The 13000-nt window shown below is 45.9% G+C and overlaps 1 protein-coding gene across 1 annotated transcript in view; it reads right to left on the minus strand.

The window, feature by feature from the left end:
- Positions 1-5162: 5162 nt before the first annotated feature.
- TBX15 (T-box transcription factor 15) overlaps positions 5163-13000 on the minus strand; it is a 98653-nt gene continuing 90815 nt past the window's right edge. Inside the window, exon 7 of the mRNA XM_074318634.1 lies at positions 5163-7610. Within this exon, the coding sequence (XP_074174735.1) occupies positions 6826-7610 (785 nt within the window). The 3' untranslated portion in view covers positions 5163-6825. The remainder of the gene's footprint in view (positions 7611-13000) is intronic.

Consider the following 13000-nt stretch of genomic DNA (forward strand, 5'->3'; position numbering starts at 1 on the left):
TTCCCAAATGGAGCCATTGTTGTAGCTGGACCAGCCCTTGTGGTTCTTATTTACGATTGCAAGATACACGTCAGCAACAACTATTAGGGAACTTGGAAAAAAACGAAGTTTTTTCACAGGTCCTGGAGGGTATAGGCATGCCTGGTACAACCTAGCAAGGTTGGGGGCGGAGAGAGAAGACCTGGGATTCTACCCTTATTGGGGTGGAGGGTCGGGTGCCTGGGGTTTCACAGGTTCACTCTTTCCTGGTGAATTTAAAACATAAGAGCAGGAATTAAAGGGTGGGAAGGGAAAAGCAGGATCACCCAAGCAGTTAGTTATCTAGGTTACCCAAGGCTCTCTAAAAGGGGAATGGCATGGGTGGGGCAGCCTGTATCTAGTTGTGTAGCTGGCAATATGTTTATTTGAGGTGGACATCTTTGAAATGGAACCACAGCAATCAAAAGCTTAATGTCAAACACTAACATTGCAATCAGAAAAGCTACCAATTGTCAGGCACTTACATTACAGTGTCGTACTCGGAATCATCCTGGAGGAAACCAAGTAATAGGTGATTTCTTCTAAACCTGAACTATCTCAGGGCAGGGAACATGACCTACCTGTAGCATTCTCCGCATTTTACCCAGGTGAATAAATGTAAACACAAGCAAACAAAAAGCCTACTCTAGTAAGTTAGTTAAACTTCTAATGTGTTACTTAACAGTGCGGGCTATGAATCGGGCCCCCTGAGTGTACCCTTGAGCAAGACTTTGGCCTGTCTGTATTTTTTTTCTCTTACCTATTATATGGGCATAATAATAATATCTACGTGATAAGATTGTTGTTGAGACTAACTAAGATGATATATGGAAAGCACCTAGCTAGCATATAATAAGCACTCGGTAAATGTTTCTTTTTTATAGTTAGTACCACTTGAGAAAAGCTCATTCTGCATATTATAAGTCCTCAAGATATTTTAGGAGTGGGAAGGAACTCCTTCTGAACACGAGTGGAGTAAAGTCAACTGCTCCAGGTTAAAATATCAGAGAAGCTGGGACTCGCAGGTAGCCTTCTCCTTACCTGCTGATTTCATAGAAAATGCAGGTCTCAGAAAGTAAGTCTAGACCTACTCAGGGGTTTGTAGACTCCCTAGTGCCTTACAAATCTGTTTCCTTTTCTTCCTAAATAGTCAACTAGACTGTAGTTTGCAGCTTCTCCTGCAGTTAGGTGTGGCCATTGGAGTTCTAACTATAAAATTAAGAGGAAGTCACGTAACCAATCCCAGGCCTGACTTATAAATACCTCCCATGTTTAAGCTTCCGTTCTTTCTCTCTCTGCTGCCTAAATGGAGAGGTACCAAGCTATGTGTTGAAGCTAGTGAAGGCTGGAAGGAGCCTGGTGGTTCCCAGAACCACTGCTTGGAGAAGAGCCACCTAACGAGGCAGCCCGTAGTGGATTGTGAGATGCGTGAGAAATAAACATTAGTGTGTTCGTATTTGGGGGTTTATCTGTTACATCATCTGGAGACAGCTTAGGAGGGGCTTTGCCTACCAGTGGGTGGAGGAAGGATGGGGAGAACTGCAAGAATCCTATTCATAGAGTCCAGAAACTTCTCCTAGAATGAGGAACTGCTGGAGGGTTGCCTTGACAATCCTTTGGCAGCCCCCTTTGTTTGCTTCAGCTTTGCTGGGTGAAAACACTAAAAGGAACTCCAACCCTTTTTGGTTTTCTGGGCCTTTGCAGGGCCTGCAATGAGGTCTAATGGAAGCAGAAAGAGTGAGGAGGAAGCATCTGAAGTGGGAAATGCCGTTAGGCTGGCTCATAAAAGATGAGTGCTGTGGGCAGTAAAATGAGCTAAGAAGGAAAACATGATGACTGTTTTCTGGGCCTTAAGCAGCAAGGCCCCCTTTCACCGTCCCACGTGGCACTAATGCCTGGCTGCAGAAAGCAAGGGGCTCTGTGCAGAGCTCGGCTCAGGGAGAGTGGCCGTGAACCTGCCCCTGGGGCCCTGGCCCGGGGAGAGGGCTGGTGTGGCAATGTTGCAGGGGCTAGAGTTTGACTCTGCCATCCCCGCCCAGCCCCCACTGGTCCTTTCCAGGGTGAAGGTTCCCACAGAGACCCTGGAGGGCATCCTGAATCGCCCAAAGCTAGGACATCGCACATAAGATATAGGAGTCCAGAGTCCTGGTGACAGGAGCAGATGTGAGATTTGACTTAAGAGTGTGAACGTCTTCTCCCCCACCCCCACCGCCATCACTCATTGTCCCACGGAGAGCATACTCTTCTGAACTGCGCTGCCTCCATTTATAAAGTTGCCATGACTTCTTCAAAGGAAAATTCTGGTTCACCTTTCTCCACGAACACTTCTCTTTCTATTAGAGTCCCCATCAATCTCACTTTTAGAAGAACGTAGTGGTGGAAAGGCCTGGGTTGGAGGCCTCCCTTTGTTCCTTCCGAGCTCTTACGATTCTGTGCATATTACCAACCTCGGTAGGTTTCAGTTTCCCCATCTATAAAATAGGGATTGAAATACAAATCCTGTAAGGTACTTGCCAGGATTATAGGATAACTTTGCATAATGTGTGACATGTAATAAACACTCAATAAAAATGTGTTTCCATCTACAATCGTGCAGCATATACAGACAAGCCTCAGAGATCCTGCACATTCGGTTCCAGACCACGACAATAAAGCAAATATCGCAATAGAGTGAGGCACGTCAATTTTTTTGATTTCCCAGTGCATATCAAAGTGATGTTTACATTGTACTGTAGTCTATAAAGTGTGCAACAGCATTATGTCTAAAAAGATAATATACATAACTTAATTTAAAAATGCTTTATTGCTAAAAAGCGCTAAACATCATCTTTTTGCTGGTGGAGGGTCTTGCTTTGATATTGATGAAAATGCAATATCTGTGAAGTGTCACAAAAAGAGTTATGTCTGTATGATCTTTACCACCAACTTAATACTTTTATTGTTCAATGTTTCATATGCATATATCTTAACTCCTCAGCCAGGCCGAAATCTTCTCGAAGTTAGAAATTTTCTGTATCCTCATATAACAGAACAGTTCCAAGAACATTGTAGCATACCAAGCTGTATTTAATATTTTTTATTAATTGTGGTTCATTATTACCCTGATTGTTATTAATTGGTGATTTGATCATTAGTTTTAACTCTTTAATAAAGTCGGGTAGAAGGGATAACTCTCATTCTCTGCCAAGGAAGTCATGAAAATAGGGCTTGACTGGGGCTATATAGAAGATAAATTGTATAAAAGGCCCCAGTCCCAAAAGGCCAGCAGCAGGGCTTCAGCAGATAAGTATCAGTGCCACAAAGTCCTGGGAAGGACAAATAATGCCTTGCCTCAGCTGACGTGAGACTAGCAGAACGCATCTTCCAATGAGTGTGTGGCTGCCCACGGCAAAAGTTGGATTTAGCAAATTCTAAGATAATGTCTGTGTCAGGATGGGGGCAAGTTAGTATCTAAATTAAGTTTACATGAATCTGTCACAATACCATGAAGAACAATAAATCACTTTTAATTTAGGTCCCATTAATCTGGAGGGAATGATAATTCCACCATGCAACCATGTTGCAATATCCTTGAGAAATGGGTTTGGTCGACAAACTCAACAGCAAGAATGAATATGTGTTGTGATTCTGTGATAGGCCAGGAACTGTCCTAGGCATTGAGAATGCAAAGAGGAACAAGACAGGCTTTACTCAAGAACCGTGAGCAAGGCTGGAGCGTCTTAATTTACAGAGGAATAATCTTTCTATAGCCCTGTGTATGTAACCAGTACGCCAATTATAATCATTTTCACATTTCATTGAAGACAATTGGGTAGAGCATATTCTCGACAGTTCCTTATCCAGTTTATGTCAAAAATAAATATTTTTTATTGCTTCTGTTACAGATAGCAACACATGCCATAACTCAGATGTAACCGACTTGGATTGTTCCAGTTAATCCAGATCTATATGTAATGCTCTTAAATGATTACTGAAATTATTATCCTATTCAATGAAAACATGGAGACTTCTATGTCAAGTTTGCCCCTTGGCGTATTATGATTGCCTGTTGCCTAAAACTTCAAACACTATTAGACCAGTGAACAGTATTTGGTGTGTTGCTAAATCAGAAAGAAATCACCATAAGCTGCATATGCAGTTGTTTTAGGTCTCCTGTTATGAAGCCGAGGGTTGACTGCAAGATTTCCAAATAGGAGAGCCTTTTTCAATTTTGAGACATCTCATGCCCAGAGGGCCTACAGACCATGGGGGTCCTTAGTCACCCATTGGCCCAGCTCGATTTTATCGGTCATCTGGAGGTTAATGAAATTAATGGGCATGCCAGTGTCTGATGTTATTTATAAAACAAAAGCAGTGATTAATTAAGATTTTTGCTCCCCCAAACCGAGATCCGTTTCCAGTGAATGAGTGTGGGGATCAACAGTTTGAGCCACCCTAATGAAATGGGTCAGTGGGCTCCCAGGGTAACGGTCCGCCAAGAAACCATTCGGGGTAGAGGTAAGAACAGGAGATTTCAAGGCCAGGCTCTGCTGCCTCCCAGCCCTATTTAAGTACAGGCAGGTCACGACCTTTGTAATCCTAGTCATCCATTTGCAAAACAATACTTCCTGCCCTGTTCCCATCTCAGTAATTGTGAGGCTCAAATGAGATAATATGGGACTGCGCTTATGAATTGAAGAGCCCTTGTCATCGTGTGGTGCCTTACAACTCAGAGTCACTCCTCTGTGCTGTGGTGGTACATTCAAAGGAGAGGGTATATATTTAGCATTAAACATAGTACCAAGTAAGTCCCAGCCGCAGAGGTAGTCTCGCTTCACCACTTAGACTGCATCTTCCTCCCGATTGTCCCCGTGCCTCGTGGGACTGCTGGAGCTCCAGAGGAAGGACTGTGGTCATTGAGTCAGATCTGGTTTCAAGTTCTACTCCCCTCTGTGCTGGGCTGCCTATACAGGTATGATCCTGGAAACGCGGGATCTCTCTGCTAGTTACTAATCATAAGGTGAGGATGGTAACGTTTTCTTCATGATGGGGTCTCAATAAAGATGGTGTAAAGTAGTCACAATGACAGGGCTGGGCTCATTGTGAAGCGTAAGGCTGATGCAGAGGTTGCTATGGATGTTTCCCAGATGAACAATCACACAGAAAACAATGGCAAAGATTTTATTTAGCGGCTTTCTGTGCTTGGCACTTAGAAACAGAGTTCCGTGCATAAGGGCAAATTTTTATACACCTTTTCTTCATACATATTTTACATACCCTTTTTATTGCCCCCTTTTTTAATATTCATAATATTGAATTCCCCACTAGGCACATAAATACACTTATCTACAACACTTCAAAACCAAAACTCTTAATAATATCTGTATTATTTTACTTGGTATTATTTGCATTTCCACACCATTTTAAAAGTTTAGCTGGCACCAAACTCCACTTGTTTTCTTATCATTAAAGGATTTGAAGGGAAGGGAAAGATGAAGGAAAAAACCCAAAACATCAAAATGCAATGAACTATTGGATAAAAAAATGGAGATCTAAGGGCAGATGGGAGGATGTAGAATTCTGGCCCATCTGCAATTCCCTGGAACGTGACAGGATTTCTCCCGCCGCAGGGGCTGTGGGGCAGGTGGTCCAGGTCAGGTGTCTGGACCTGGCAGGTGAGAAGCCAGACCACGGTCGCCTCTGCGCTTGGTTTCATTGCCGGGATTGTAACACTCTTCCTTCTTCACACCGCTGAGTCCCTGCGAGGCTGCGCACTCGGGAACGGGGAACAGCACTTCCTGTCTTGTGCACCCCTCTTCTGGATCACGATGGTCAGAGCTGTGGGATGGAGATGCTTTCCTTGCCCTGGTTCTCTCTCACCAGCACCCTGACCAGGCACAGTGTCCCAGAGCCGCTGACTCATCAATAACCCCAGGATTCTTTCTATAACCTGTAGGGGGGACAGGAAGCAACAAACCAAAAGCAAACTTCCTTGGTGAATCAGAACTCTCGTCATTGCTCACACTTCCTCTCTCAGTCTTGCTCTCCGCCTCTCTCTTGCCCTCTATTCTTTCTCTCCCTCTCGCTCGCTCTCTCTCTCATTCAGCTGCTCTTACACCCTCTTTTCCACTCGGAACGTCGATGATATCATATTGAGTGAAGACAACCAAAGTTTTCAAAGCAATCTTTTCAAAAAGCCAAGTCCAGGTGTAGTACTGATGTCTTTGCACCCTCATCGATGGCAAGGGGTTCCAGGATACACGGTTCATTCCAGAAACGGGAAGCTGCAGGGGACAAAGGTTGGCAGCTGCTGCTAGCCCAGTCCATCTCGTGTGGTACAAATTCTGGGTGAAAGCACCCATTCTGGGCCTCCCTCCACAGAGTTCACCCAGTTCTGAGTCGTGTGTGTGTGTGTGTGTGTGTGTGTGTGTGTGTGCACGCATGCATGTGTCTATGTACGGGTAGGTCTGTATGTGTGTGTGGCTAACTTTTCATGGCTGCTACACACTAGCATCTCCCTTAACATTATTATAAAATGATTATTCAGTTTCTTCAAAGGCCACTCTGGAGTAGACGATGCTTTATAAATCGAAGCTTTGGGAAGGCAGGAGAAGGGCCACTGAGTTGGAGGTGATTCACCGCAAGTATACTTCAGTGGCTTGAAAGTCTCTTCTTGTTCTTGGGTATATGCTTTCCTCCGCCAGAAAAAAAAAAAAAAAAATACACAGTTCCTGTGTTTCAAAGGCATTGGGCTCCCAGGAGGAGGATCTGCCCATGGAGACGCCGGGGCCCTGGCTGCTCTAGGCTCCGTGGTGCGTGGACCGGCCGTTAAACCATGTGGACGGACATCTGGGAGGAGGAGCCGGGGACCGCCCCGTACTGCCGGCCGTCGCAGGTGTTAGTGGCCTGCTGGTTATTGGGTGACGGGCTGATCATGTGCATGCCGTGCTCCATCCCCGTGGGCAGATACTGCCGCTCTCCGAAGGCCCCGTTGGAAGGAGAAGAACAGAGTAAAGTGCTTTGAGAGGCGCTCAGTTTTTCTGGGCTTGCAGCTAGCCGAGGGGAAGTGGGGAAATTGTATCCGTACAAGTTGTAAGGGTTGTGGAGAGAGAAGGCATTGTAGGAGCTCTGCTGCATGTGGCTGCCCCCGAACATGTGTGGCGAGGACGAGGTGGAGGCCGCGTTGCCTGCCTGCATGACATACTGAAACTGGGACGTGGGGAAGGACCCCAGCTGGCCGCCGTAGGCTTCCATCTTGCTGTTGCTAGGCAACGAGGGAGGCGTCGGTATTCCTGAGATCAGGGATGGAGTCCTCTGAGGCATGAAGGTTTCGGAGGGCTGCGTGGCTGAAGCAGTGCCACTCTGGAGCCTGTTGTAGCCACTGTCACTCAGCCCTGGGTAGCTCTGCAAGGCAGCCATGTTGCTTCGGGCACAGGGCGGATAATCAGAGAGGTTCAGGTTACACAGCTGGCTCTCGCGGCAGCCCACGTTGAAAGTGTTGGGGGCCAGATGGAAAGTGGGAGGAGAACAGGATGGAGATAAAAGATGAGAAGAAGCTGACGGGGATGGTGTCCCAGTGCTGGAGGTGGTCGGGGAAGTGCCTGTGCTGCCTCCTGAAAAATAAAACATGAATGCCATTGAGACGGAGGCCTTTTAAGTTGTTGGGTCTGTCAGGCCAGATGCAAGCCACGCGGGAGGTGCCCTCAAGTGTCCAAGATGGGCTGACTTTTACAGAACCACTGCTTTCCCTTAACTCAGCAAACTTATGCTAAGTGATTCCACCTGTGAGTGCAAGCGTACACACACACACACACACACACACACACACACACACACACACTCCAAAAGGGGACGAAGAGGGTTGACAAAAAAGAACACTACATTCTTTTGTTTCTCTAGGAACTAGATCTTAGTGAGTCTTGTTTTTTTAAAATAAATAAATAAATAAATAAACCTCCCAGTATTCACTTTGCCACTTCTCACCATCAACTTCCCTTTCCAGTAAGACGTGTGGTCATCAGCATTAAAATCCACTAGCTCACTTTTCCCATTCTCAGTGGAAATGCGTTACAGAAGGATTGTAACCTGGCACTGTTGCCTACTTCCCCATTTTTAGTCTTCCACCCAAACAAATAGGACCCCAAATCTCAGGACCTTAATCTCAGAGGAAATGGGGTCCTGGGGCAGGGCGCCAAGTCCAGGCCGAGGCCTGGGAGGGCTGAGCAGAGGGGCTCAGGTAGTGGGAACTGGGGTGTGGGATTGAAGTTCTGTCATATGAAGAACATTATGAGCACAATTATAAGAGCTCGGTTAGCAGAAAGCAAAGCGAACTCAAAACGAAATCATCCTGATCCACAGGCGCTGCTACTCGCCCTTTATGAGAGCCTGTCATCTCAGACTGGAACAAAGATTGTAAACGTCGTCTTCGGGTGTGATAAATATAACAAGAGACCAAACAGGTCATAAAGTCAGGGGATCCACATTCTACTCCCAGCTCTGCCACACTAACCCCCATCTGACCCTGGGCACATCGCTTTCCCCTCTGGGTTTCAGTCTCTTTATCTAGAAGGTGAGAACTTGAGTGAGATCAGTCATTCTCAAGCTGGCAGAAGCTGCAAGCTTTCAAAACTGCTGAAGTTCCAGAATCCCACCTCAGACTAACTAAATGAGAATTTCTGCGCGTGGGACCTCCATATCCATATTGTCTTAAAAGCTCCCCAAATAATTCTCATGTGCGGCCCACGTTGAGAACCCAAATTCCTTCTTTCAAAGGACCTAGAGTAGTGGTTCTTAAACAGGAGTGTGCTTGTGAAAACACAGGCAGCTGACTCCACCCCTAAAGTTTCTGATGCTGTATTTCTGGGCCAGGGCCTGAGAATTTTCATCTCCAGTAAGTTCTCCGATGAAACTGCTGCTGCTGATCTAGGGAACACACTTTGGGTTAGGTCCCTTTCATCTCCTACAGTCCCTGAATGTGTATTTGAAAGGGTTGCTCTTACGGTGTTTAGATATTAGAACTGGATTGGTGGCTGATGGATGCACCAGGCGACGAAAGGCCAGCTCAACCCAACCTACTTCCAGTGTTGTCTCATAGTTTAAGGAGGCCAAAACTGACCTTTCCAAGCCCCCCCTTTCCCGGGTCATCCACTTCCTGCCTTGCCCATTGGAAGTTAAAGACAGTGGTGAGTACTGGGCCTGCTGGAGCTTTCATTTGAATTCCAGAAGGAGTAGCTGCTTTGTCTTCCATACATAGGGAATCTCCTTCCTTCAGAGTGAAATGGGGAGTTTCCTGGAGTTGTTGAGAGCTGTGATTCCCCAGGGCACATCCACAGCTCAGGTAGGGACTCTTAGCACTTGAGCTGCTGTGAAGGGGTAAAGGCCATTTTAAGTGGAAAGGAGCAGGAATAAGGCTTTTATCAGTGAGGGAAATGTGAAGAAAACCAGCAAGATTCCAGATCCTGAGATGATGCAAAGAAGCCAAAGTGTGCCAGGCAGGAGGGTCCAGATGTGCAAATCGAGACACATCAGAAAGGACCTCAGAGTTCATTTTTAGCAGGAAAAAAAAAGGCGTCGGCCTACATCCCCAGATATGGGAGTCGTATTGGCTGTAGACGTACAAATTTAGCTCTTAGGTACTCATACTTTTTTTCAGAGTTCACTTTTGACAAAGCCCAACTAATACCATCTCCTCTGGTCAAAAAAATTTCCTCAGTGAATTTCCAAGGTAGCACTGGATTTCGTTAACAATAGCTGCTGATTTTAGAGTCATTTCAGGAAATCCTCCTTCCTTGTTTCTTGGTAATGCCTTAAATTCCTTTAAGAGAGGTAAAACTATTTTTCTTCCATAAGTGGAACTAAGGCCAACATTATAATACCTGTGGAAGAAGTAAGCCAGCCGCTGACCATGGCGGGGAGAACACCAAGCCCAAGTCCAGGTCCACTGGCCTCCATCCAGCTAATGACCACAGGCCAAGTGGGCTATGTCATCTGTGCAGTGAGGGCCTCAAACTGACAGGTTCAGTTTCCATCCTTCCCAGAATCGTGTTCATGTCTGAGGATTCAATATACGCTAACGTGTGGACGGCCAATAACACAGACTTTCCAAGGAAGGAATCCTTGCAATATAATGAAAGCATCCTGGAAGGGGAAGGCTGAGAGGATGAGGAGAGCACAAACATCTCCTTTCTCGTTCTTGTCACTGAACAGCCTCGCCTGCAGGGCCTTACGGGAAGCTTCGGAATCCGTTTTCTGTAAGCGTGTGCTTCCCCCTACACATTTTCCTCGCCTTCCACCCTAAATGCCACGAGCTTCCGTGAAATAAGTGCTATGGCACAAACGGGGAAACTTGACTCCAGCTGTAAAGAGAGTTGTGTTTTATAGGCTCTGTATCTGGTCTCCTTTCTTTGAAAGTCCGGCCCTGCTCTCCCAGACCTGGTGTTTATGTCGCCCCCCAGGAGACCCCCGCTCAGTACACGGAACTGTCCCGGGATAGGTATGCTCCATAGGCACTGGCCTGTAGCAGGAAGTGCAGGATGGACCAGATGACTTTTTACAAGTCTAAATGGTTTTCTCGGACGGCCCACGATGGAACGAATGGTACTGATTTAAGGCCTCAATTGGTTTCACTACAAAAAAAAAAAAAAATGAAGGGAACTATTAACAAGTTACAGGGATTTCTGCTGAGCAGATGAGAGGCACATGTTACAAAGTTTGTAGTCAGCTTGCTTAGGCTTTTAAATGACACTCCCTGGAAATGAGACTTGGTGGCCTGCTGAGCCTCAGGGGGTGGGAGCCCCCATACGAAGGAGCATTTGAGGGGGGCAGAGCAAACCTGTCCAAGAGAAGGTTACAGGGCTTTCATTCACTTCGAAGAAATGCTCAAATGTAAAGTACTCAATACGGATAATAGCGATTTTTCAGAGTCCACGGAAAAAGAGAAGACTGCGGTCTTCATTTTGTGGAAAAGCAAACCGAGATACTGAGAGTCTTTGCTCTCCTATGATCTAACGTGTCAGCTGTTAAACAAGGTTGATAGTGCCAGCCAAGTGCTACATAAGCATAAGGAGACAGGCCGCCCTTCCTGTGCATTTCAACACTTGGCATCGAGGCCTCTCATCGCACAAAAGCTAGGGCAGAGTGGGAGGCAGGCCACACGGACACGAGGGGTCAGAGCCGCATGCCTCCCTCTCCTGCATCGTGGTCTCTTCCCTTCACCCTAATCCCCTCTGTACCCGCCGGGTCCAGGTGCTCCAGGGCCCTGATTTAATCTTGATTTAATGGGTGAGCATGGACTGCAGAGTCCGGTAAAGCCCCAGCCCAGCTGTCTTACTGACCTTAGCAAGTTAGTCTCTCCATACAAATGGAATTACAGTTATGTACGTGGCAGGGGTGTTCTGACAAATAGATGAAATAATACACATTACGAAGTGCACCTGGATATGAAATACTTGTTTCCTTTCGTCTTCCCTTGTATGAGGAACAAAGAACCGAAGGAAGGAAATGGAATCTTGGGGCACTTGGGTTCTGCTGGGGCTGGCTCTCAGGTGTGGCCTGACCATGTTGCTGACCAACGTGCCCTGTCAGGCACTGGTGGGCATGTTATGTCACAACTACATGCCCCGAAGTAACAGGCTGGAAGAGGTTCGTGGCTCTGAATGCTAGAGCACTGGGCCTGTGACAGTTGTGGACCCATGAGGGCCATATTCCCAAAGGCTAAACCAACTCTCTCTCTCTCCTCTCTGAACTCTCTGTCCCTTCCCCCTCACCCCTGCCCGTGATGGAAATGGGAAGCCCCATGTCTCCGTCTCTTCTCAGATCAAACAAAGCAGAATTGAACATAAGTAGGTCATTTGGTGTCTCTCCCACTATCCATGAAGGTCTTAACCCACTTTTGAGTGGTGACTAAAATGGAATGCCCATGACTTATTTATTACATAACTGAAAGTTTGTCTGCTTCATCCCCTTTCACCTTTTTCACCCATCCCGCCACTCCCTCCCCTCTCACAGCCATCAGTTGGTTCTCTGTCCCTGTAAGTCTTTCTGTTTTGTTTTATTCATTTTTTTTCGTTTCCCCACGTATAAGTGAACAGGGATGTGACGTACAACCTATGAAATATAGTCGATAATAGCATAATAACTCTGTACAGTGACAGACTTCTAGTGATCACTTTTTAAAGCATATAAATATTGAATCACTACGTTGCACACCTAAAATGAATATAATATTTTGTCAACTTTAATTTTAAAATAAATGAATGAAAAATAAATAATTCAGTTTTTAACAATGTGATGCCCTAACTAGCCAACATCTTCCTGGCATTCCAGGATCAATCCCCCATCCTGTCTGCATTCTGTCTTACCATTGGCTAGAACTGAGGAGGTAGTCATTAAAATTGATATTCAACATTAATTTGCTCCAGTACTCAAGTCTAACAGCCAAAATCACCAAAAAGAATACATGCTTAACCGTGAGTCCATACAAGGACAAGAGCCTAAATATACTTGTGTTCCATGAAGACAAGTTCATGTGACTGTGAAAATCCTGAAGACCGAAACTCCTGACTTTTGCATCTTGAAATTGATCACTTCCAGATTGTAATGTGGAGACTTTCACATACAGTTTCCTTTAGGGTTTATTTTTTTGTTGTTTTTCTCCCCCCAAAAAAAGCTGCAAAACAGTAAAACAAAACCCATCTGGGCAAGTAAGGAATAAATTTCCATGTAATCACTTGGTTCCATGAGCCAGACTCTTCCCTCCTGCAACTTGATGGCATCTGTCCCTTTGAGGCTTTCAAACAGGTAAGAAGTACAGTGGGAGCACCCCATGGTCCGATTCCAGGGAATTAACCCCAGCAGCCACAAAGTTGAACGATCACAGCCCTGTTCATCCCACGTAAGGAACTACCTTTGGCGAAAATGAGCCAAACCCTTCTCAAAACGTGAATGTGAACCATTACAGCGCTAACAGCAACTGTGTGGTTTCAATCTTAGAAACTGACTCCTA

This window comes from Rhinolophus sinicus, linkage group LG14 (genome assembly GCF_036562045.2).
Source record: "Rhinolophus sinicus isolate RSC01 linkage group LG14, ASM3656204v1, whole genome shotgun sequence".
NCBI lineage: Eukaryota > Metazoa > Chordata > Mammalia > Chiroptera > Rhinolophidae > Rhinolophus > Rhinolophus sinicus.